Source organism: Rattus norvegicus, chromosome 6, assembly GCF_036323735.1.
Source record: "Rattus norvegicus strain BN/NHsdMcwi chromosome 6, GRCr8, whole genome shotgun sequence".
NCBI lineage: Eukaryota > Metazoa > Chordata > Mammalia > Rodentia > Muridae > Rattus > Rattus norvegicus.
Window position 1 is genome coordinate 136,593,335 of NC_086024.1, and position 24,903 is coordinate 136,618,237.

At 48.6% G+C, this 24,903-nt stretch overlaps 1 protein-coding gene across 4 annotated transcripts; it reads left to right on the forward strand.

Moving 5' to 3' along the window:
- Positions 1–64: 64 nt before the first annotated feature.
- Positions 65–24,903, forward strand: Coa8 (cytochrome c oxidase assembly factor 8). 4 transcript variants are annotated; one of them, NM_001037769.2, is made up of 5 exons: positions 65–200; positions 11,582–11,779; positions 13,670–13,733; positions 21,982–22,072; positions 24,573–24,903. In NM_001037769.2, the coding sequence occupies exons 1-5, from the start codon at positions 78–80 to the stop codon at positions 24,676–24,678; spliced, it is 582 nt and encodes a 193-aa protein (NP_001032858.1). In that variant the 5' UTR covers positions 65–77; the 3' UTR covers positions 24,679–24,903. The 4 variants fall into 4 exon arrangements, with proteins under 4 accessions (NP_001032858.1, XP_063117857.1, XP_063117859.1 ...); XM_063261787.1 differs by having other exon boundaries at positions 68–200; positions 21,982–24,652; XM_063261788.1 differs by lacking the exon at positions 11,582–11,779 and having other exon boundaries at positions 70–200; positions 24,573–24,900.

A 24,903-nucleotide genomic window follows, 5' to 3' on the forward strand; every position in this document is an offset into this window, starting at 1 on the left:
GCGCGTCGCCCCAGGCTTTGCGACGCTGCCGTAAAGCCAACCTTTCCACTGTCGCGATCCTGCCGTACGCGCGGGCCATGGCGGCTTTGCGGCCCGGAAGCAAAGCTCTTCGCCGGCTGCTCTGCCGGTCCTTCTCCGGCGGCGGCGTTCGGCTGGCCCGTGAGCGCGCTACGGAGCGCAGGGATGCTGCGTCCAGCCGGGTAAGCGGGACGCCGGGGCGCTGGCAGGGAGGGAAGCCGCTGAGCACCCCAACGACGCCCGCGTCTCTCCGGCAGGCTAATGATCCTTGTAGCGGATCCGCTGTGGAGAGTGCGAATCTTGTTTATTCTACCAAGTTAAATACCATTTGTATCAACACAGCTCTTGAAGTGTGTTTTCTCACTTCCGCTTCGTTAAGACTAGTGTTCGGTTTAAAGCGGTGGCCGACTTCATCATCTCACTTGTGTAGACTTCGCATTGTTTGTAAATATGCACGTGATGTCAGAGATCAACAGTGCTTGTCTGCAGCAGGAAAGGACGTGAAGCCTTTTTAAAAATCAGTTCCGGGGCTGGAGATGGCCCAGCAGTTAAGAGCACTAACTGCTCTTCCAGAGGTCCTGAGTTCAATTACCAGCAACCACAAGGTGGCTCACAACCATCTGTAATGAGATCCATACCCTCTTCTGATGTGTCTGAAGACAGTGACAGTGTATTCCCATATATAAAAAATAAATAAATCTTTTTTTTATTAAATCAGTTGCACTTCTTTGCGACAGGATGTTCTGTTTAAGGAAGGCCTAGGTTTTGAGTCTATCCGTCAGATGAAAACATTAATCAGTGGCTACTAACACTTCACCTGCCACTAGGCTAGTGATAGAGACTGGAGAGCTTCGATTAAGCAATAATTAAGAGAGGGAATGAGGGGCTGGAGAGACGGCTCAGAGGTTAAGAGCACTGACTGCTCTTCCAGAGGTCCTGAGTTCAATTCCCAGCAACCACATGGTGGCTCACAACCATCTGTAAAGAGATCCGATGCCCTCTTCTGGTGTGTCTGAAGACAGCTACAGTGTACTTATATATAATAAATGAATACATCTTTAAAAAAGAGAGAGAGAGAGGGAATGAGGGAGGGGAAGAGAGAAACAGAGAAAATTAAGAATTGCAAAATGTGCCTGCTGTGGAAATTTTCATTTGCTACGCTGTGTCTCCCAGCACACTTATTATAACTACAGCTTTGAAGTTCCTTCTACGGCTTAGATTTGTTGCCGAGGACCCTGGCCTCTGGCTCAGTTTCCTGGCACAAGAAAGAAACAAGCTTTCACGCTTCTGTCTCTAGAAAACAGAGCTTTAGTCCTTGGGCAGAAAACAACTAAAATAGGTGTCTGAACATGCTTTGGGAGGGAAAAACTTAACTCAGCCAACAGTTTTCTCGTGGTGAGAGTTTGCCCTTACATTCATTTTTACTTAAAAAAAATTATTACGATGTGGGATACGCCAGCTGTGGAGTTGTGAGGACAGCTTTCTGGAGACCCTTTACTCCTTCTGTGATAGGTGCCGGGGGTGGGACTCAGCTCTCACATGAAATGCCTTTACCCTCTGAGCCATCTCGCCCTATGTGGTGCACTAATGTTGGAAAAAAGACAAGCAGCAATCTTTGAAGAGTCTTTTTGGAGGCGTGGTGGCACACCACCTTTAAGTGGAAATGCAAGCTTGTGCACTTAGCAAGTTCAGGGGAGACAGGGTTACGCAGTGAGATCCTGTTTTAAAACAAATTACCTGGGGTCTGGATCCTCAGGGTAACACTTCAGCCTTTTGGAGTCTAAGGGGCAAGCCAGTGCTGCTCACCTCTGGAGAGAGGAGCAGTGGGAATGACTGTGGCTAGGGGAACTGGCCACCAGCCAGAGCTTGCCTAATTCTGTACTGACTGCCCGTGCTGCTTTGTAGGATTTAAATGCCCCCATTATGGCAAATATTGGGTGGCACAAAAGAAAATAGGTTTGCCTCAGGGCTATTTTATATGTGTTGCTACCTTTCTTGTTTCCTGAGTAATTAAATGATTGTTAGACAGATTGCTGTATTGCAAAGAAATTTTGTAAATAGAAAGTCTTAAAAGTAACTTTGTGGTTGGAGGCAGAGACAAGGCAGATCTCTGAGTTTGAGGCCACCCTGGTCTGGCTACACAGAGAAACCCTACCTTGAAAAATCAAACCAAGCAAACAAATAAGTAAAAATTTTAAAAGAATATCGCAAACTGTTTCTTCTTCAATAAAATAAACCCTCTACTAGATTCCTCTGCATGTTTTTCTTTAGCTCTCTGGTCTTGCTTCAAGGAAGGAGACCCACGTTGAGTGCCAACCTAACTTCACTTCTGGTCTCTTTGTACTCGTTGCTTTACCCCCCTTTTATTTCTGTCTCTGACAGAGTCTCGAGTATCTCAGGTGAGTGTGGGACTTTGTGTATGGCCGAGGATGACCTTGAATCCTCTTTTCTGCATAGTCTTCCGCAGTTCCAGGACTGCGTTACATCAACCACCCTGGTGTTTTGGTCTTTTTGTTTTGTTTTTGATTAGAGATAGGGTTTCTTTGTGTAGCCCTGGCTGTTCTGGAACTCGCTCTAAAGACCAGGAGGGCCTCAAGTTCACAGAGATCTGCTTGCCTCTGCCTCCTGCCTGTTAGGATTAGTGACACGAACTACCATGTCCTGCTGTGGGGATGGGATGGATGGGTGGGTGGTGGTGGTGGTACTTTTTAAAAATTTGTGTGTATAGGTGTTTTACCTATGTGTATATCTGTACATCACATGCATATGTGTCTGTAAAGGCTAAACGTAGTGTGTTGGATCTTCTGGAAATGGTGTTATAGACAGCTGTTAGCTTCCATGTGGTTGCTGGGAATTGAACTCAGGACCTCTGGAAGAGCAGCCAGTGCTCTTAATCACCAAGCCATCCCTCCAGCCCCAGGGGTAAAATGACAAAAGTTTAGAATCGAGGTATCTTTTGTTGGATTCTCTTGAATTTAGTTCTTCAGACGGTCTCCCTCTATCAAAAATCTGATCAATATAACTCTGGAAGGTGTCCAGAGCCTAATCACCCTTTTTAAAAGCACAAAGACAAAACCTTTCTCCCAAAATACCGTGTCCCTTAGTCTGTAACCAGAAAAACTTGTATCTTGCACTCTCTCCCAGAGGAATAATATAACCATAAAACTCAGTCACACCCATTATGAAGATTAAATAATTTTAAAAGAGGAAGTAATCTAAATAATAGTGTTAAACAATGAGCCTGTCAGGCTTTTTAAATCTGTCATATCAGGAAATTAACCCAAAATTCCCATGGAGCCCACGTTAAGATAACCTGGGCTTCCTGTTGTGGTAAAAATCAAACATAACCACAAACCTTTGCTAGCCGGCATCAATGAGCCATATGGCCTTTAGCCGGTAATTTATAAAACAAATTAAACACCTTCTATCAATTCTAATACCAAAAGGTAAGCAACTTATCAAACCAGGACTTTACCCCAAAATATGTCAATCTGTCAAGCTCTCTACCTAGAGCCTCAGATTTTTATTTACTAATAACTTCTATAATATATGTCTGTATTCACTCTGCCTGGTGTTACAGACTTCTATCACAACTCTCTACTTGGAGTGAGTGACTAATTTTCCCTCAGTTCCAAACCATGGGTGAAAATCCCCATGTGATTTGTGTAATCTCTGTACTCTCTTCTTCCAAAAACAAACTTAATCACCTTTTAGTAATACCTGTAATTAAGAAGTAGCTTGTCTAACTAGGATTTCAACCCAAAATTCCCCGGGAGCCCACATTAGAAGGAATATGAGTATCCTGAAAGACTTTCTATACAACTTTCTAAAAAAGAGACTTTTAATCTCTAACTCTCTGAGCTGCCACTACTTATCACAGCAGGGGGCCTACAGCCTAGGCTGCTACTGTGTTTCTTTGTTTAAGGTCCCTGCCAGTGAGACATCATCATCACATGACTCAACATGGCACTGGCCTCCTCTTACTTAGAAAATAAAACTTTCTTTCAACTCTTAGGATTAATAGTGGATTCTTTTTCTTTTTCTTTTTTTTTTAGATTTACTCATTTATTATATATAAGTACACTGCATCTGTCTTCAGATACATCAGAAGAGGGCATCAGATCTCTTTACAGATGGTTGTGAGCCACCATGTGGTTGCTGGGAATTGAACTCAGGACCTCTGGAAGAGTAGTCGGGTGCTCTTAACCGCTGAGCCATCTCTCCAGCCCTAATAGTGGATTCTTGCCCACCATGTTGGTTCATCATCTGTTGCTGTAAAATTATATATTATCAATTGGATCAGAAAAAAAAAACTGTTGCTGTAAAATTATAAAAAATGCTGTCTTTTATCCCGCTCTAGGTCTGGCACCGCAGTGCCCCAAGATATCTTCATCTCAGTCAGCAAAGCCTCTCACCCACTTTGCTCCATCCCATATCCCACTGCCAATGGTTTCTCTCTGAGCCTGGCAACAATCTCTCTACCTGTCTAGTTTTCAAGGCAGGTTGCCACCATGCCAGAAATATACATCCCGGGGTTGGGGATTTAGCTCAGTGGTAGAGCGCTTGCCTAGCAAGCCCAAGGCCCTGGGTTTGGTCCTCAGCTCTGAAAAAACAACAACAACAACAACAACAAAAAACCCCAGAAATATACATCCCAATTCCGGGGTGGCCCAGTGTCTCCAGCCACTATATACTCTTTTGAATTCAATTAAATCGCCACATGAAAGAACACACAACACAATAACCTCTGGTCCAATTGATAAGATATAATTGCCCACCTAGACATACAGAACCCTGTACACATCCGTCCCTTAAGAACATTCATAACAACCTGTAAACGTGCAGAGAGGAATCTTAACATCAGCCTCCATGTTCTCTCAGCTGCTCCTCCTCTCTCTAGTCTCCTCCTCTCTAAAGCTTTTCTCCCGCCCATCCTTCTTCTTGTCCAATGACAGGCCTCGTTCTATCCTATACACGCCTTCACCTGCATAATGACATCATCCTATAGTACAGAACATTTACACCATTTACACCCTCATTATTAACAAAAGAAGAACTTAAATAATTGTACACTGAGCAGGCCTTTTGCCCACTACTGGAACCATGGCCTCCTGACATGACATATCATTGCCGCTGTAGGCATTCCGCAAAAATGTTAAAATAAGCCAGAGTGCTCATAGAATTCTGAGGAAAGCCTGGGCCTCATGCTTTTGGAGAAAATGCTTTCTCAAAACAAACAACAAAAAATCCCAAGTCACTTTTAACTTCATAAAATATTGCCAGGGCAGTGGTGTCACATGGCTTTATTCCCAGCACTTGGGTGTGTGTGTGTGTGGGAGAGGCAGAGACAGGTGGATCTCTGAGTTGGAGTGTAGGAGAATTTTAGCAGAGCCATTGGGTCTGGCATGACTTCTGGAGTGATGGCACCTGGGCATTGACGTAGCCTTTTGTAAATCGTGATTGTTATCTGAGGTTTATGAAGTTGCTCTTCCTGAAGGATTCACAGAGACTTTGCATAACTTAGTCCTAGGACATACCTGGTAAACCAGGAAGCCTGGCTGAGACGGGCTTCGGTAATTGTCCCTCAGACAACTCCTAGAGAGATTGAGAGGTTTTGGTAGGCAGAATTTGACTTTTTAAAGATTTATTTATTTTACATATGTGAGTACACTGTAGCTGTCTTCAGACACACCAGAGGAGGGCATCAGATCCCATTACAGATGGTTGTGAGCCACCATGTGGTTGCTGGGAATTGAACTCAGGACCTCTGGAAGAGCAGTCAGTGCTCTTAACCACTGAGCCATCTCTCCAGCCCAGATACTGACTTCTTTTTTTCTTTTTAAATTGGATATTTTTTATTTACATTTCAAATGTTATCCCCTTTCCCAGTTTCCTGTCCATAAGCCCCCTAGAAATTGACTTCTTAAAAGTGCCTTCTGTGTAACAATCTGAAAAGCCGTTTGGAGGTCAGCCCTCCAGAGGCTTGTCTCACTGCTGCTGAGAAGCCTGCATTCACCCTTCAATGTCTTTCTTTCTCTGACCAGCCAGCCTGGTCTACAGAGTGAGTTCCAGGACAACTGGGGCTACACAGAGAAACCCTGTCTTGAAAAGCCTAAAGGAAAAAGGAAACAGAAATAGGACGCACAGACGCAGACAGGGCTCCTGCTGGAGCCACCGCTGCGTCTTTGAAAGCCCCATCCTGTCAATGAAGCACTGATGAAGCCCTGTGTCTACTGATGCTGGCATTTCCTGTGGGGGCCCGGAAGTACTAAGGGTACAGAAGTACTTGGCAGACACAGGTGGCTGTGCAGGGAGGGCTTCCTGTGATGACTCAGGTTTTATGCAGAAGAAGCAGGGTGACCTCCCAGCCCACATGTAGACTCTGCTAAAGCTGACACTTCACTGACTCCTAGAGAATTCGAGAGATGTTTACTAAGTCTACAGCTTGAGACTGGGCCCTTGACCATTCAGGGGAGTACCTCCAGGGTCCCTAACTTTTAAGAGGACTTGGGAGTTGGAAAAGGCCACCAATAAGATCCTTGGACAGAATGGCCTTACGTTAACTTGACAAAAGCTAAAGTCATCTGAGAGGGGGAAACCTCAGTTAAGAAAATGTCTCCAGCAGGAGGCAGAGGCAGGACTGGTCTACAGAGCCCCAGGACAGTTCTATAGGGTTCCAGGAGAGCCAGGACTGCACAGAGAAACCCTGTCTTGAAAAACACAAAAAAACAGGAAAAATGTCTCCATAAGATCAGACTGTATGCATGTAAGCAAGTCTGTAAGACGTTTTCTAAATCAGTGATTGATAGGAGAGGACCTGCCCATTGTAGTGGTGCCATCCCCGGGCTGGTGGTCCTGGGTTCTATAAGAAAGCAGGTTGAAGGGCTGGTGAGATGACAGCTCAGCGGTGAAGAACACCGGCTGCCCTTCCAGAGGTCCTGAGCACACGGGGACTGATGACCATCTATAAGGGGATCTGATGTCCTCTTCTGCCATGTAGGTGTACGTACAGACAGAGAGCACATCTATGTTTAAAAAAAATACATTAAAAAAAAAAAAAAAGGCCAGCAGTGGTGGTGTATGCCTTTAATCCCAGCACATGAGAGGCAGAGGCAGGTGGATCTCGGAGTTCAAGGCCAGCCTGGTTTACGGAGTGGGTTCCAGGACAGCCAGGGCTACACAGAGAAATCTGGTCTTGAAAAACAAAAGAGAAAAAAGCTGGCTAAGTAAGCCATGTGGAGCAGGCCAGTAAGAACCTCACTGCTTTTATACAGAACTGTGAGTGAAATAAACCCTTTTCTCCCCAAGGTGCTTCTGGTCATGGTGTTCTAGCACAGCAGTAAGTCAGCTAAGTCTGACTAAGACACAGCACAGCAGTGCCCACGTGAGGGGCAGGCCTTGGGTCTGGAGGTGGTAGGAAAGACAAAGATAATAAGGCAGACTCCGGGGAGGAAACTCTCACTACAGTCAGTTCTGTGTGCTTTCCCTTGCAGACATTCAAGATAGCAGATTGTGCACCTTGCTTTTCTTTTTAGTATTAAACCTTTCTATGCCCGGTGGGATATCATCTTTGCATTGGCTCGATTTGGTTTGCTGGTTTACGTAGCACCTTTGTGCTGTTGGGGCTGCTCCTTGAGCTCTCATCTTAGAGGAGCCTTGCAAAGCAGGAAGCCTTTGGCAAGTGTGCATTCCCTGTTATCCTGTCTCACACCCTGCTTTGTCTGTGCAGCACTGCCCTGAGGGAGGGGAGCTAGGAAGCTGGGGGTGGGGGACGCTGTCAGGCGGGCTGCCTCTCAGAAATGCTGGATTCTTGTCTGCCTCTCCGCAGGGTACATGGCCCATGTACGGGATCCCTTCCCACACAGAGCCTTCCTGTCCATGCTCCAGGAAGCCAGCATTATGTTCTTACAGTGTAGGAACTGAAATTACAGTAATTATTCACTCTGTGGAGGGAGATTTCTTTTAGGAAAAGGTTTTATTCCCTTCCCCAAGCCTCTTTCTTTTTTTCCTAATAGCATCTGCTTGGTGAACAAAGACGCAGGTATTTTCATGTAGGGAGAGCAAAGGAATTAACTCATCATAGCCAAAGATAAGTATCTTCCAAGTTATTATGAAAAGTGGAATGGCCAGAAAATTTGTCACACGGGTTCCTCTGTGGCATCAGGTCACCTGACGCCAGTAGGTCCATCTGAAGGAGCCACGATTCCGCTGGCCACTCCTTGGGCTCGCCGTGCTGTGGTAATGATCAGGCAGAGTGATCGCTGGGGCAGCCCTTTATTCTGTTTTAAGGCGGGGTCACAGTGCACAACCTTAGCTGTCCTGGAACTAACTAGATCAGGCTGGACAGGAACCCCTCATGCCTCTACCTCCTGAGTACGGGAACTAAAGGTGCACATGAGGTGACTCTTTTAGCATTTCCTGATGAGGACAGCCTGTAAGAAGAAAAGAACGTTCTACTCAGTGAAAATGCTTCTTGTCGGCGTTTGAAGCTGTAAGCAGGAAGTGTAGTATAGGGCTGTACTAAGTAAGTGAAGGGCCCGCTCTGCGGACTGTGCTGGGCTGTAAGTGTCCAGCACTCTTTAGCAGCAGGAGCTGTGTAGCATTTCTCCACCAGCTCCTGGAGTTCCCCGTCTCCCCTGGGCTAGCTTAGCCTTCCGCTGCTCCCGTGAGCACTGCTGTGCATCTTCACATTCCTGAGAAGGAAGTTCTAACTCAGGACCCTGGGCCAGTCCGCGTGCCTACAACCCCAGCATTCGCGCCTTTGTGGCTAGACCTAGACCAGCCGCAGAGCTGGCAGCTTGAGGTCCAGGGCCTGAGATTCGAAGGGCCTGCTGAGCTCTTGGCTCACTTAGGACCTATGAATGCTCTGAGCCAACTCATCTAAACTCAACATGTGTGGGGGAGTGGTCTGTGCAAGTAAGACAAGCCTGTCGCTTGCTGAAAGTGCTTGCTGCAAAAGGCCAAGGCCCGGGCTTGGGGATTTAGCTCAGTGGTAGAGCGCTTGCCTAGCAAGCGCAAGGCCCTGGGTTCGGTCCTCAGCTCTGGGGAAAAAAAAAAAAGGCCAAGGCCCAGAGTTCTGATCCCGAGCATCCGTGTAAAATCCGAGGGAATGTGGTTGCTTACTTGGAATCCGAGCATGTGAGAAGCAGAAACAACCCCTGGAATAAGCTGGCTTACTAGAACGGCTGAAACTGACTTTTAAGTTCATTGACACAGGATACCAGGTGGAGAGCAATGAGGAAGGGGGAGACACGCAGTGCCAACCTTGGGCTTTCACATGTGCAGTACACACACACACACACACACACACACACACACACACAGATACAGACACAGACACAGACACACACACAAAGAGGGGAAATAAGCCTGTAGAAGTCCGGGGGAAATGGCTTAGTAGCTCAGGTGTGTGCCCCACCATCAGGAAGACAGGCTTGGATCCCTAACACCCATGTATGCCTGTAGTCCTAGTGGTGATAGGGACATGGAAACAGGCAGAACAATGAAGCTTGTGGGTTTGGGGAGAGGCCTCATGTCAAATATGGTGTACAGACTGATCAAGGGAGCACCTGCCATTGGCTTCTGCCTGCCACTTGGCACTTGTGAGCATGGTAATGCTACATTACCCAGAATTGCCAGATGTGCACCAGTCGTTAAGCCTGGTGGCACAGGCACTGGTGCTCACACCTCAACTGTACAAATACACATGTGCCCAAAGGTAAGCCGCTGCGGGCTGGGACTGTGGGTCAGTGTAGAGCGCTTGCCTTAAATGGGTTGGGTTTGGAGTTTGCTTCAGCTCCACCAAACCAAATAATAAAGAAAAAAAGAGTACGGCAAACAAGGGGGCTCAGTGGTTAGGAGCCCTGGCTGCTCTTACAAAGGACCCAGGTTCAATTCCCAGCACTGATCTAGCTGCTCACAACTGTCTGTAACCATTTCCAGAGGCTCTGACACTGTCCTCTAACCCTACAGGTGCCAGACATACATGCAGGTAAAATACCTGTGCACATAAAAATGCGCTTCCCAGAGCTGAGATATTTTTATTTTGGATTAGGTATTGGGTGTGTGCACAGGTGCGTGTGTATAACGGTATAGGTACCCACAGAGGCCAGATATGTCAGATCTGCCTGCAACTGGGGTGGCCGCAGTTCTGAGCCGCCTGACGTGAGTACTAGGAACTGAGCTTGGGTTCTGCGTAGGTGTGCCAAGTGCAGTCAGCCGCTCGTCTCCAGCCTTACTACAGGCTTTTTGTGTTTTACCCCGGCTGGCTTGGGAGCCACTTTGTACATAAGGCTGGACTCAAACTCAGATCTGCCTGCCTCCGCCCCCTAAGTCCTGGGATTAAAGCTGTGAGCCACCAGCCAGGGTTTTTAAAGAAAGCACTTTGGGGGGTTGGGGATTTGGCTCAGTGGTAGAGCTCTTGCCTAGCAAGCGCAAGGCCCTGGGTTCAGTCCCCAGCTCCAAAAAAAAGAATAGAAAAAAAAAAAAAAGAAAGAAAGAAAGCACTTTGGGTTGGGGATTCAGCTCAGCGGTAGAGTGCTTGCCTAGCAAGTGCAAGGTCCTGGGTTTGGTCCTCAGCTCCTGGGGGTGGGGGAATGGGAGAATGGGGGTGTGGGGGCATGGGGGTGGGCGGTGGGGGGACCTTAGGAGAGAGTGCCTTGACTGCTGTCTGGAGTAGCATGGGTTGAGGTGTAGAATGCCAAGGGTGGGGGCAGTGTAGACAGACACACTGGTCCCACGGTGTTTCAGTGGAGGGGTAAGTAGGCTTTTACCTCAGCCTACTACATGCTGGGATTAGAGCCACAGGACACTATCCCAAGACCACCCCCCCATTTTGCCTATTAAAACTATATATATCAAAACACAAGACCTGGTTTCAACCTTTACGACTACAAAATTAAATAAAGAAATGCTTTAGAGGCAGAGGGTGGCTCCTTGTGGCTGAGCTTGCCCAGAGTGTGTGAAGCACTGTTGACCGAGCTGTATCTTCAGCCCATCATTCCTGACCTGATTTTGAGTAACGGAATTCATAGGAAGGGCCTTTGTCTTAAGATGATCGAGATGATCGATGTGTTGGGCGAACGTGCTTACCGCTCAGCTACATTCTTGGTTCTGTTATTTTATTTATACTTATTTTGAGACAGGGCTTACTAAATTGTCCAGGCTGGCCTCAAACTCTGATCCTGCCTCAGCTTCCTAGCTGGAGTTACAGGCCTGCCCACCTGGCCTCCACCGTCAGGATACGGAACTGTTTTAGCATCATTTGGCGAACCGTAGAATAATGCTAATATTTAAGCCAGATATGGTGGTGTCTGCCTGTAATCCCAGCACTTGGGAGGCTGAGGCAAAAGGATTGTGAGTCCAGCCAAGGCCACATTGTTAGGGTCATGTCTGAAGGAACCAAGAAGGAGAACAAAACAAAATCACAGCATTTTAGCTGGAAAATGATCAGATGGATACATTGTAGTCTTTCACAGAGTAAGCTGATGAGGGCCTTGAATAAGCGGGTTTTATAACACCAGGGGCTGGTTTAGTTACGTTAATTCCTTTCATTTCATTAAAGGTCTCAAGATTCTGCCCTCCGAGACAGTCTTGCCATGATTGGATAGGCCCCCCAGACAAATACTCCAACCTTCGTCCTGTTCATTTTCATGTCCCTGAAAATGAGTCTCCTTTGGAGCAAAGGCTTAGGGAATTGAGGCAAGAAACGCAGGAATGGAATCAGCAGTTCTGGGCCAAGCAGAATCTGTCCTTTAATAAGGTAAGTGTGGCGTTCAGAACAGTAAGGGACAATCCTCTCAGCCACTTGGGGGCGTTACATCCTCAGCATTGCCGTTCTGGTTGCCGCTTGGGGGGTAAATAGATACTTTGTCTCTTCTTGATGGTGTCTTTAGCAGCCAGCGGTGGCGATGCATTCCTTTAATCCCAGCACTTGGTCATCAAAGTCAGGAGGACCTCTAGTTCAAGGCCAGTCTTCATAGTGAGCTCCAGACTAGCCGGAAATGTGAGATAGGGTCTCACTATAGTGTCAAAAAAAAAGTTTTTTAAGAGATAAAAAGATGGGGTTGGGGATTTAGCTCAGTGGTAGAGCGCTTGCCTAGGAAGCGCAAGGCCCTGGGTTCGGTCCCCAGCTCCGGAAAAAAAAAAGAACCCCCCCCCAAAAAAAAAGATAAAAAGATTGTTTTAAACCTGCATGTAGCTGCGTGGAAGACTCCTTGTCCAGTCATTAGTCACAGTTTGAGGCTTTCGGGGAAGACAAGGTCCAGGACCAGCTCTGACTTGAATGCATTGCCTGTTTATAAGAAGTCACCACTATGATTGCCACTTATGAGAGTTCAGGATTCTTAGCAACTTACTCATAAAGTGAATGAAAAACACCTATAAATATACTAATGGAAAGAAAATAGACAGGAGTGTTTGTTATAGCCTGTGGATTTGTAAACCATCCACCTTCCCAAATCCATTGAACATCTTTTTTTTTTTTTTCTTTTTTTCGGAGCTGGGGACCGAACACAGGGCCTTGCGCTTGCTAGGCAAGCGCTCTACCACTGAGCTAAATCCCCAATCCCCCATTGAATATCTTTTAAATCCCTGTGTCAAGCTGGGCATCATGGCACACACCTGTTCCCCCAGTACTCTTGCTACTACATAGAAAGTTTGAATCCATGCTGGGCTACATGAAAAAAAGTCCTGTATCAAGCGTGAACCTCTAACCAGGTTGAGATGGCTGAAAACAAGCTCTGAGGTAGCTGGAGAGATGGCTCAATGGTCAGAGTACTGGCTGATCTTCTACACTACAGTCTCAGTCCCCAGCACCCAGATGGCGGCTCACGACCCTCTTGTTCCAGGGGATCCAGTGCCGTCTTTGGGCTTCTCAGGCACAATGCATGTATGTTATATGCAAATGTATGTGCAGACTCACATACATACACACATAAAACAAGTCTTTTTTTTTTTTTAAGATTTATTTATTGTATATGAGTACACTGTAGCTGTCTTCAGACACACCAGAAGAGGGCATCGAATCTCATTACAGATGGTTGTGAGCCACCATGTGGTTGCTGGGATTTGAACTCAGGACCTCAGGAAGAGCAGTCGGTGCTCTTAACCACTGAGCCATCTCTCCAGCCCCAAAACAAGTCTTTTTAAAATGCAGGTTTCACAGTGTGATATTTCTAAGGAAATTTGCCCCAAATGTCTCAGCATTGGGAGCCGGAGAACAGTTCTCTCTCCTTCTCTTTTGGTTTTCGTGCCAGGATTAGAAAGATTGATTGATTGATTGATTGATTGATTGATTTAATGTATGTGAATACACTGTAGCTGTCTTCAGACACACCAGAAGAGGGCATCGGATCCCATTACAGATGGTTGTGAGCCACCATGTGGTTGCTGGGAATTGAACTCAGGACCTCTGGAAGAGCAGTCGGTGCTCTTAACCGCTGAGCCATCTCTCCAGCCCAAGGGTTTTAATGTTTTTAAAACCATATTTGAATATTTTTGAGACAGGGTCTCATATAGCCCAGGATGCGCTCAAAACTTGTAGCTGAGGATGACTGATCTCCTGATACCGCCATCTCCACGCCATTCCGGGTTCAGGGAGTATAGGTGAGTGCCCAACCCTGGCTAAGACGTTCTGTTGATCCTCTTTCAGGAAAAGGAAGAGTTCATTTACTCAAGGCTACAAGCTAAAGGCTCAGGCCCGCGAACCGAGTCAGGTTAGTACGTTTGTGCTGTTACTGTTGTAGAAAAGTGTTACTGAATGAGGAGAAGCACTGGACCGACAGCCTCCGTGCCCTGCTTACTGTCTCCCTGCCTGCAGAGACCCTGCCCTGTGTGTGTATCACTGGGTTCCCTCGGGCTCCTAGCTCCTCCTCTCCCATCTTCAGGGATGTCGTCACAGCCTCTCAGAGTTGAGTTCCTCCTTTGTCCTTTGATTTTTCTCTTTGTGTACGGTACTGAGAATAGAATCCAGGGCCTTGAGCATTGTAGGTAAGCGCTCAAGCCATTGGGCTGCACAGCCTTGCAGTTGGATGAATGGCTTCCCCTAAGGTTAGGAGGCCTCTGTAATCTCCCAGCCCTCCATCTTCCTAGCACTCCTTCCTGGATTCCTAGCAGAAAGCAGAGGGCTGTGGTAGCCTTCTGCTAAGGCAGGCCAGTTGAGCTGTCTCCCAGCCCTTTGGCTTCCCTGCCCCGCCATTGAAGTTCAGACCCCTGTTGATTCTCTGTCCACTGTGCACTTCTCCATTTTTCCCAGCTTCCCAACTTTCTTGTTCGTTTTGTTTTTTGAGACAGATCTCTGTGTAGCTCTGGCTGTCCCAGAACTCACTATGTAGACCAGGCTGGCCTTGAACTTAGAGCTCTGCTTGCCTCTGCCTCCAGAACCTGGGATTAAAGTCTTGTGCCACCACAACCAGCCCCGGCCAGCTTTGGATCTTTAAGGCAGCATTCTGTTTTCTGTGAAGGGCGTTTGTGGTTGTCTGGGATACAGTGACCCTGGGTGATATCTAAGAAAACTTAATTTATGAAAACAGATCTGACCTCTAAATATCCTCTGTCAAGCCCTGCTTTAAGTTCATCTTTTGCACCATAGCTAGACTATTCCACCCCAAATGCTTACCTGACAGGTGCCCTCTTTGTAGGCTTGTGCTGGCGAGATGCTATCTCACCATGTAGCCCCTGCTGGCCTGGGACTCTGATCACCTGTCTGCCTCTGAAGTGTGGGATTAAAGGAGTGGCCATCACACCAGCCCTCACCACAGGCCACAGAACTTCTCGACTGCCTCACATCTTGGCCTTGTCCATCTCCCAGGCCCAGAGCAGGCCGTGGGCTGCTGGAGTTGCTTGTTTCCTTTTTGTTTGTTTGGTTTTGGGTTTTTTTTGAGACCAGGTCCCACTGTGTAGCTGGCCTGGTCTTGAACTCATGGTAGCCTTTCAGGATCAGCCTCCCCAGTGCAGGAATTAAAAGAGGGTTGCACATACCTGGCTCACCATTTCTTTCGCTCAAAATAGCCTTGACCATTTTCTCCGAGTGTTGATGTCAGGCCTTAATAGCATTTTGTACTGTTTTATTACTTGGATGCCTACTCCCAAAATATTCTAATGGACAGCCCACAACCATTAACTCCAGAGCTGAGTCTGCTGTTGGGTTAAGGTGCCCTCACTCTCTGCTAATCCCTAGCCCGCCCTGGTTTGCTTCAGAAGAAGGGCGAGGGGTGGTATTCTGCATGCCAGCCCCCACTTCAACAGAAGAGGGTGCTGCATCCTAGCACTGTGTGGGAATGAACGGAGGGCCAGTTTGGTCCTGATGTGAAGGCCAGGCACCAAATGCTGTCTAAAGAGCCCGAAGTGTAACGGGGGTGAGAGCCCAGCCTGAGACCACCCAGTAAGAAAGGAGGGTAGGCTCTGCCCACAGGAGTCAGATCAGAAGACGTGTGGATCTCAACAGTTCTCAGTTCAGCTGCTGCTATTCCTGTCTGTCTGTCTGCCTGTCTGTCTGTCTGTGTGCGCCCTCTCGCTTCATCCCTGTCTCACACTCATATGTGGCGAAGCGATGTCTGTGGGCCATCAGCCATTCCCATCAGGTCAGCTCATGCTGTGGTATTGCCTTAGAGATTGGCCAATATGTATGTATGTATATATATGTTTCCTATATGTGAGTACATTGTAGCTGTCCTCAGACACACCAGAAGAGAGCATGGGATCTCATTACAGATGGTTGTGAGCCACCAATTGAACTCAGGCCCTCTGCAAGAGCAGTCAGTGCTCTTAACCGCTGAGTCACCTCTCCAGCCCTGAGGTTGGCCGTTCTTGTAACAGACAGGAGAATTGTTTTGATTCCTATAAACATGCCAGTTCCATTGCTGACCGCTATGTATTGAAAGACTGACCTTAAGTAACATTTATAATTAATTCGGCGATGGAAAAGAACAGCGTGCGTGGAGAGGGAACGTGGGGAGCCTGGAAGTATTTAGAGGTCACATAAAGGACGTGTAATGCACTTGGGTGGAGCAACACGGTTAATAGGGTGTTCCTGGAGACGGCTGAGCGTGTTTGTCAGGTTCCTTACCTCGTGGCGGCTCTGAGGAGATTCATGTCAGCTGGCTAGACACAGCTGCTCCATACTGTATACGTACTTAAGGAAAAACCACCGTGCTTTGTGGAGGTTAAACAGTTACCAGACTGTACCAGTTGTAATGTATGAGATACCTCTTGTTCAGAGCACACATGTTCTGAGAAACACTTTCCATGTGTGGCTCCTTAGAGGCTCCCAGGGGCTCAAGGTAGAGGAGCTTTGGCTAATGAGTTATATTGGAAAAACAAATTACCTTTTCAAAAGAATTATTCATTTTCTATATGAGTACACTGTAGCTGTCTTTAGACACAGCAGAAGAGGACATCAGATCCTATTACAGATGGTTGTGAGTCACCATGTGGTTGCTGGGAATTGAACTCAGGACCTCTGGAAGAGCAGTCGGTGCTCTTAACCGCTGAGCCATCTCTCCAGCCCCCGAGTAGTTTTTTAATTACCCGGTATCAGCTGCTGATAGAGCAGAGTTAGATCTCGAGTTCCCACTGCTAGAAACTCTTACCAGAGCCTGCCTTTAGTCCCGGCTCCTGGGAGGCAGAGGCAGGTAAATTCCCGTGAGTTAGAGGCTGACCTGCTCTACAAAGAGAGTTTTAGGTTACCCAGGGCTACACAAAGAAACCCTTTCTCAAAAAACCAAATAATAATGACAACAAAAACTCATGGGGCTCAGAGGTTAAGAGCACTGGCTGCTCTTCCAGAGGACCTGGGTTCAGTTCCCAGCAACCACATTGTAGCTCATGCCTGCTTGTAACTCCAATTCCAGGGTTTCTCACAGCCTCACGTAGACACACTTCCAGACAAAACACCAATGTACATAAAGTAAAAATAAATTCTGTGTGTGTGTGTGTGTGTGTGTGTGTGTGTGTGTGTGTGTGTGTGTATCAACCCAGTTTTGTAAATGGATGAGACCTAGGTCCCACCATCCCCTTTGAAAGCACACATGCAGTGACCAGGGGCTCCTATTAGTCTCCACATCCTAAAGATTCTACCTCCTTCATCTGGGGATGAAGGACACGGTATAACCCAGCCACCAGCAGCAGGGGAACTGAAAGCATCTGAATGGCTGGGCCCTGTGGTGGGGCATCCAGTTGCAGTGAGCACTAAGGACCTGGAACATGGGTCGCAGGGCCCTAGCGGTGGGCTGTACTCAGATAATGGGACCAGAGCGGCCCTAGGACTTCTTCCTTACCCTTCTCTTGCTTTGTTCTTTTTTTTTTTTTTCCGGAGCTGGGGACCGAACCCAGGGCCTTGCACTTCCTAGGCAAGCGCTCTACCACTGAGCAATATCCCCAACCCCTTCTCTTGCTTTGTTAACCCGGCCCTCTGCCTCCCAGTTAATTCCTCTGTCAGTCGCCAGCCAGCTTCCAGCCATGCTGGGTCTGGACCAGCACACAGCAATGGGTTGTGTTGAATGAGCCTGGCTGCTGCCATGGGAACACAGGATGAAGGCGACCCAGAGGGACGGCCAGACAGCGTCCGGGAAAAACACAGTTCATGACGAAGAACAGCTTGGTGGTGTTTGTAGCCAACATGACGCGGACCGTCTGGACTTTTAAACAGGCTGCAATGGCTTTGCCTTAGTAACAACACCTGTGGACCAGTGACTGAGTGTGTGGGGAGGAAACCTCTGGCTTTACACAAACGCCATCTCAAGCAGCAGGGCATCTGTCTGTGCTTTCTGAGTTCATAGGAAAGGTTCCTTCAGCACTCAGTCCTGACGGAGTTGCTTTGGTGGCTAGAGGTAGCCTGAGAGCCCCAGCCCCTTTCTAGAGGAAAACAAGCCATGGCCGTGAACAGCCAGTTCAGCAAGTTTTCCTTACAGGCTTTTTTTTTAATTGCAAAGCGGGGAGTCTAGTTGCCCAGTGATTGCAGACTAGTAAGAGTGGTCGCCACCTGCTGACTGCGTGTTCCGCAAGTTCTGCTGTGGTGTGGGGAATTCACTGACTGACCGTAAGTGCAGGAAGAAGCAGGAAGCCCTGATTTCATTGTTCGACAGCAGTGTCAGGAAGGAGTTCTTCCTGTCCCTTTCTTTGACTGCGTGTTTGTGCATCCAGAAAAGGAGTCATGGAGACAGATCCACTTTCTCAGATGGCATTTGTGAGACGCCCACACATTCTCAGTAATGACGTGATGCAATTGAGTTTTCCCTCCATCCCTCCATCCCTCCACTATGGCTCCCTTCCTCCTCCTCCCTTTCTGTTCCCCAGCCCTTCTCTTTACTCTCCTCCCTGCTCCCGTTAGCTTTAGGTTCAATAGTAAGAGGCAGAGAGGAGCCATGGAACAAGCATTGGCTTGGCAAGCATTAATGGGGTTCCTGCTGTCTGGTCGTTGGCCTGAGGGTGTTTGGGTGAGGTGTCCCTAGGTCTGTCTGAGAGCTCCTTGGGGAAGCCGTAGGTGTGGGCAGAGGTGTGGGCAGCTCTGCGGGCTCTACAGGCAGCCGTGCTGACCATTGCTAGAGACGAGGCACTAGGTGTAGGGAGGACACGGTCGGAGTCTACGTGGGGAGGACCCGGCCCTCCAGAGGAACAGGGACTCCCTTCTCTAAGGATAAGGAAAGACTGTCACCCTCAAAACTCCTCTGGACTGGGCTCCATCCCGGCCTCTGCTCCCTCCTCCATCCTGCTCCCTCCTCCATCCTGCTCCCTCCTCCATCCTGCTCCCTCCTCCATCCTGCTCCCTCCTCCATCCTCCCTCCTGCTCCCTCCTCCATCCTGCTCCCTCCTCCATCCTCCCTCCTGCTCCCTCCTCCCTCCTGCTCCCTCCTCCATCCTCCATCCTGCTCCCTCCTCCCTCCTGCTCCCTCCTGCTCCCTCCTCCATCCTCCATCCTGCTCCCTCCTCCATCCTGCTCCCTCCTCCCTCCTGCTCCCTCCTCCATCCTCCCTCCTGCTCCCTCCTCCCTCCTGCTCCCTCCTCCCTCCTGCTCCCTCCTCCCTCCTGCTCCCTCCTCCGTCCTGCTCCCTCCTCCATCCCGGTCCTACCTTCCCACCTGCCTGTGTGTATCTTGAGACCAGCTTATGTATCACCTTCCCTGGGAGCCTTTGGCATTCCTTACCTCTCAGGTGGTAGGTACTCCTCACTTCATATGATAGCATCTATCTCCACAGAGATGTCCACTGGCTTCTGGGATGGGGCATGGAGCAGAACTACAGTCCTGCCCATTGGGGGCTGACAAGCAAAGAAACTAGCAGGGAATTAAGGAAGAGAGTCTTCTCTCTCTCTCTCTCTCTCTCTCTCTCTCTCTCTCTCTCTCTCTGTGTGTGTGTGTGTGTGTGTGTGTGTGTTGTCCATGTCCTCAGAAGAGTCCTCTAGGTGGAGGGGACCACAGGAAGGCTGGGTCAGCAAAGTACTGTGTGTTTAGCCTAGTGGGTAACACTGCAGAGCTCCTAATATATTAAAGACTTGGCTCTTCCACGTGCTCTATGCATTAGCAGGGATGCACAGCCATGTCCGCACTGTGTAGTAAACTGAGGCACAGAAGACGGCAGAGCACCTACAGCTGCCTAATAAGAGGCCCGCTAAGGTTGATCACAGAAGTGCAGCTGTGGACTTGAGCCTGTCTGCCTCATGGTCTTGAGTCACCCTCAGCCTGGATCTCTTCAGACTCAGGAGCAGTTGGGGGGCGGGGGGGGGGGGGGGCTAGAGGAGGGCCTGCCTGTCTCTGTCATGCTGACAGCTCTGCTAGTTTCTGTGTCTGTGTGATCTGCGTCTCTGGCAGTGCTGCATGGCCCCTGCACTCCATGGTAGGATTGGGAACTGAGAAATGCAAGCCTTTTCACCTGTTTCTTCTGTGAGCTGGGGTTCTTCCTATGAAACCCTGGCTGGCCTGGAGCTCACTGTGTAGACCAGGTTGGCCTTGAACTCATTGAGATTGCCTGCCTCCGTCCTCTTCTTGTGGGGATAAAAGGCTAATGGTGTCCTGCCCTTCCCAGCCCATTGTTTAGCTATTAACATCTTTGACTTTCCTGTGAGTTATAAGTTACCTGTTAACATTTGCAAAGTAAACAAAAGCCTGTCAGCAGGAAGCCAGCTGCAGTTCTGACAGAGAGCAGTGCCCTCTTTTGGTTGTTGGTTTTTATTTATTTCTTTTTCTTTTTCTTTTTTTTTTTTTTTTTTTTTTCTATTTTTTCTATTTTTCGGAGCTGGGGACCGAACCCAGGGCCTTGTGCTTGCTAGGCAAGCGCTCTACCACTGAGCTAAATCCCCAACCCCTTATTTATTTTTCTTGAGATAAGGTTTTTTTCTGTGTAGCCCTGGTTGTCTTAGAATTCACTCTGTAGACCAGGTTGGCCTTGAACTCAGAGATCCACCTGCCTCCGCCTCCTGAGTGCTGGGGTCAAAGGCGTGCGCCAACACTGCCCCTGGCTACAGTTAGTGTATGTGTGTGGGTCTTCCGTAAGTTTGTTGAATATATTAAATCTTTACACACATACCACACACATGCAGTTTATTTGATGTGTGAGTGTTTTACCTGCATATATATATGTGCACTGTGTACATACCCGAGTCCTCAGAAACCAGAAGAGGGCTCTGGATTCCCTAGAATTGGAGTTACAGATGGTTGTGAGCCTTTGTGTGAGTTCCAGGAATCGAACCAGCACTCCAGCCTTTGTTTTGTTTTTGTCTTTTGAAACAGTATCTCGTGTAGCCCACATTGGCCTCAATCTCACTGTGTAATGCAGGGTGACCTTGACTCTGTGCTGCTCCTGCTTGCTGATGTGTGAGATATTGGGACAACAAAAACCCCTAGTGAAATAGCACAGCAGTTAAGAGCACTGGCCGCTCTCACAGGGAGGAGGAGTCCATCCCACCCACGAGGTGGCTTAACAACCGTCTGCAGCTCTAGTTCCAGGGGCCCGGACACCCTCTTCTGGTCTATGGGCACCAGGCCTGCAAGTGACACACGAACATACAAGGTCGGCAGAGCATCCATACACACAGAACAAACATAGAAAGTTATAAAGCTATTTAGAGACTGGAGCAATAGCTCAGGGGTTAGGAACTTTTACTGTTGTAATAGAGGACCCAAAGTTGGTTCCCAGCAGCCAGTGGCTCACAACTGCCTGTAACGCTAGCTTCCAGACCATCTGGCTGACACCTACTGGCTTGTGCAGGCACTGTCCCTACTGTACCTCTGTACCTACACACACACACACACACACACACACACACACACACACACACACACACACACATACTTAAAATGAAATGGAATCTTTAGCTGGCCATGTCGGCGCTTGCCTTTGGTCCTAGCACTTGGGAGGCAAAGGCAGGTGGGTCTCTGTGTTTTTGAGGACTATAGTGTGAGTTCTAGCATCGCATGTGCGGGTCGGAGGACAGTTCATGGGGGAGTCCGTTCTCTCCTTTTACCTTCTGGATCTCAGGGATTCAGTTCAGGTCTTCAGACTTGGCAGCAAGTGCCTTTAGCCACTGAGCCATATACAGTCCCCTGGTTTTTGTTTTTGGTTTTTGTTGTTGTTGCTTTTGGTGTTTCAAGACAATGTTTACCTGTGTACCCCTGTTGTCTTGGAACTGACTCTGTCCTCGAACTCACAGAGGTCCACCCGCCTCTGCCTCCTAAGTGCTGGGATTAAAGGCGTGTCCACCACCACCTGGCTTGGTTCTTGGATTTTTTTTTTTTTCTTTTCTTTTTTTCGGAGCTGGGGACCGAACCCAGGGCCTTGTGTTTCCTAGGCAAGCACTCTACCACTGAGCTAAATCCCCAACCCCGTTCTTGGATTTTTAAGACAGGATCTCCTATAGCAAGGCTGGCCTCAAACTTTGATCCTTTTGCTTTTAGCTCCAGTGCTGGGTTCTAAGTGTGCATCGGCACGGCCAACTTCTCCTGTGCTATGTTTAACTGTGACTTACTTCCAGGCCAAAGAGCAACGCTGGATGCCGAGGAGATGGCTGACTTCTATAAGGACTTTCTGAGCAAGAATTTCCAGAAGCACATGTGCTATAACCGGTATGCACGTCCGCCTTTCCTGAGCTCATTGAGCTCATCCATCAAGACAGTTCTCCTAGCTATGCCCTTTGCAGTTCTAACCAAACCTGTCAGCTTCGGTATGTGTGCGAGGTACCCAAAGCCCCCCCCCGGGCTTACATCATCGAGTAGGTCCTGACATCTCTTAGTATCTTTCCCTGGAAATATGGGGTCAGCCAGGACCCTTGGTCAGTAGAGAAGAGGGCCACAGGAGAGCCATACAGGGACCAGCAAGGAGCCTGAAATGCAGGGTGAGTCACCCTCCCAAGCCGTACACAGGATTACAAAATATCACTGCACACACGTGTCTGGGGAGCGCTCCTGGAGGCTCTGGGTCTCTTCTGGTTATGCACAGCTCATGTGGAAGAGTTTCTCTGCCCCACACCAATAGTATTCAAAGGTGACCACACAAAAAGGCACTCAGGCTTGCACATGCCTTTAATCCCAGCATTCAAGAGGCAGAGGCAGGCGGTGAGGCCAGCCTGGTCTACAGTCAGTGCTGCCCTGAGAAACCCTGTCTTGGAAAACAAAACAAAGAGAACACTCAGAAATAATGATGTGATTCTGTTCCTAATGGCCGCCCAGGTCTAGACGCTCGTCATCTCTCGTCATCCCTCGTCATCCCTTGTCACCCCTAGCTGCTGAAACCACTGGGCAGTAAAGGCTGTGGGGATTGGATGGTGACCTGAGGGTGCCACACCTGAGTCCTAAGCACGGCTGCATCTTATGTTGTGGTGACCCATTGAGCTGCAGGAGGAGGGACAGCCCATGCCTGCAGCTGTTTTCAGGAGACGTGGGGCAGCATGAGAACCTGAAGGTGTCAGTCAGAGTCCTGGGAGTCATTCTACAGAGCTGCAGTCCTGAGCTCCTGTGACAGGTGTCTAATGGAGATGGGATAGGTCTCTAATGGATCGTCCTGTCAGATTAGTGGGATTTTTTTTTTAACTAATTTTTGAGACAAGGTCTCATATATAGGCCTGATTGGTTTGAGACTTGCAGTGTGGCCAGGGCTCTGTCCCAGAAGAGATAGAAAGTAATAAGTAGATGTTACCGCGTTGGGCTCTATTTTGTTGCTGTGATTGTTTAGTTGTTTGATTGTTTTTGAGGAAGGATCTCACTATGTAGTTCTAGAGGTTCTGGAACTCTGTGTAGACCAGGCTAGCCTCAAACTCATAGAGATTCTGCCTACCTGCACTTCTTAAGTGCTGAGATTAGAAGTGTAGGCCGCCATGCTTGGCCTAATAAATCTGATTTTAAAAAAAAAATGATTTTAGTCTTTTGTGATATCTGGTAAAACAGATGCAACTTGAGATTTTTGTTAAAATGTAGCAGTGACAGGGCTGGGTGTGGCCAGAGGGGCAAGGTCTCAGAGAACGTGGGCAGCTTCGGGAGGGAGCCAAGTCTGTGTTGTGTTATTCTGACCCAGTTAGCTGCTCAACCATGTGAACTCATGGACGCAGCGCATTGCTGCCCCCTACAGGTCTGTGTGTGCAGTGCCCTCGAGGCTGCCTCCACACAGAAACCGGGAGACTTTTCTGGCTTTTCTGCCTAACTGCCCGGAGCGAATCATCTGCCTCACAAGAGCAGTGTGGCTCTCCTTGCCTGAGACACACAGGGTGGCCTCTTGCTCTCCCCGAGCCTTTCCTATTTACTTAGGGTTCTGCTAGTCAGCGGGGTTGCCTCAGCTAGCGAGTTTTAAGTTCCCTATAGATGGATGGAGTCTGTGGACCTACACCGTGGCTGACTTGTGCTGTCCCCTCCTTAGGGCTCTGGTTCCTCTCTTACCTTCTGGGCTGAGATCCAAGGAGTCAGTGCATCTAGCCCTAGCAGAAGCACTCAGGAGCTCAGAGCCTGGAACGGCTGGTGGCCTTGGGGCAGCAAGGCCTCGGACCCAGGGACTGAGATGTGCTTTTCCTCCACGCAGTAAGCCCTCCAGACGTCACCTCACCATTAGACTCAGAGCTGCCACCAGTGCGTGGGCTTCCATTGGTGACTTGTAGGCAGCAGCCCATGTCTTTTCTCTGTATAGATTCTACCAAGGTATGTGTGAGGATCAGACCTGTCACCCAGGAGAAGGGACTTTGAGCTTTGTGACATTCCACTTCCTACTGTGGAATACTTTGTCCCATACAAATTAGACCAAAGCAGAACACCCCCACCCCAGTCCCTAGGCTGTCCCTTAGATACTCACCGCTGCCCGTCTAGGGACGCTGCTGGGTTCACAGGGGATCCTAAGAATCCAGTCTGCCAGGACAGGCCAGGGGACGATGAGAACGCTCTATCCACAGGGAAACTGGCTGTGGATGTGCATGGCCAGCTGGGCTGGAAGTAGGGAGTCAGGTGACCGTGGCACCTCCAGGAGAGCTGCTGTCTGGTCAGCTGACACTGCAGTTGACTGGGGTCCTCTCTCTCTCTCTCTCCTCTCTCTCTCTCTCTCTCTCTCTCTCTCTCTCTCTCTCTCTCTCTCTCTCTCTCTCTGTAGAGACTGGTACAAGCGCAATTTTGCCATCACTTTCTTCATGGGGAAGGTGGCCCTGGAGAGGATGTGGAGCAAGCTGAAGCAGAAGCCAAAGAAGACAAGCGGTTAGAGGAGCCCACCGGACCTGACCCACAGCACCAGGTCCATTTACGAGGCCTGGAAACTAAGTGAGCACAGGTTCCTGACCTGCGCTCAGACCTTTGCTGACTGTGTGTCCCCAGCGGCTCAGTCCCATCAGCAGACTGTATGCTTGTTGTCTGTATCTTGAATTATGTCAGTTCAGAAGATAGCAGGGTAAAAATGTGAATAAAGTTTTGCTGTAAGAATTTAATCC

Bases quoted from the DNA above. Each gene is read 5' to 3' on its own strand.
- Coa8 (XM_063261787.1), top strand. From the start codon at position 78: ATGGCGGCTTTGCGGCCCGGAAGCAAAGCTCTTCGCCGGCTGCTCTGC. The intron at 11,780-13,669 runs GTAAGTGTGGCG...ATCCTCTTTCAG, and splicing joins AGAATCTGTCCTTTAATAAG to GAAAAGGAAGAGTTCATTTA. The intron at 13,734-21,981 runs GTTAGTACGTTT...ACTTACTTCCAG, and splicing joins AGGCCCGCGAACCGAGTCAG to GCCAAAGAGCAACGCTGGAT.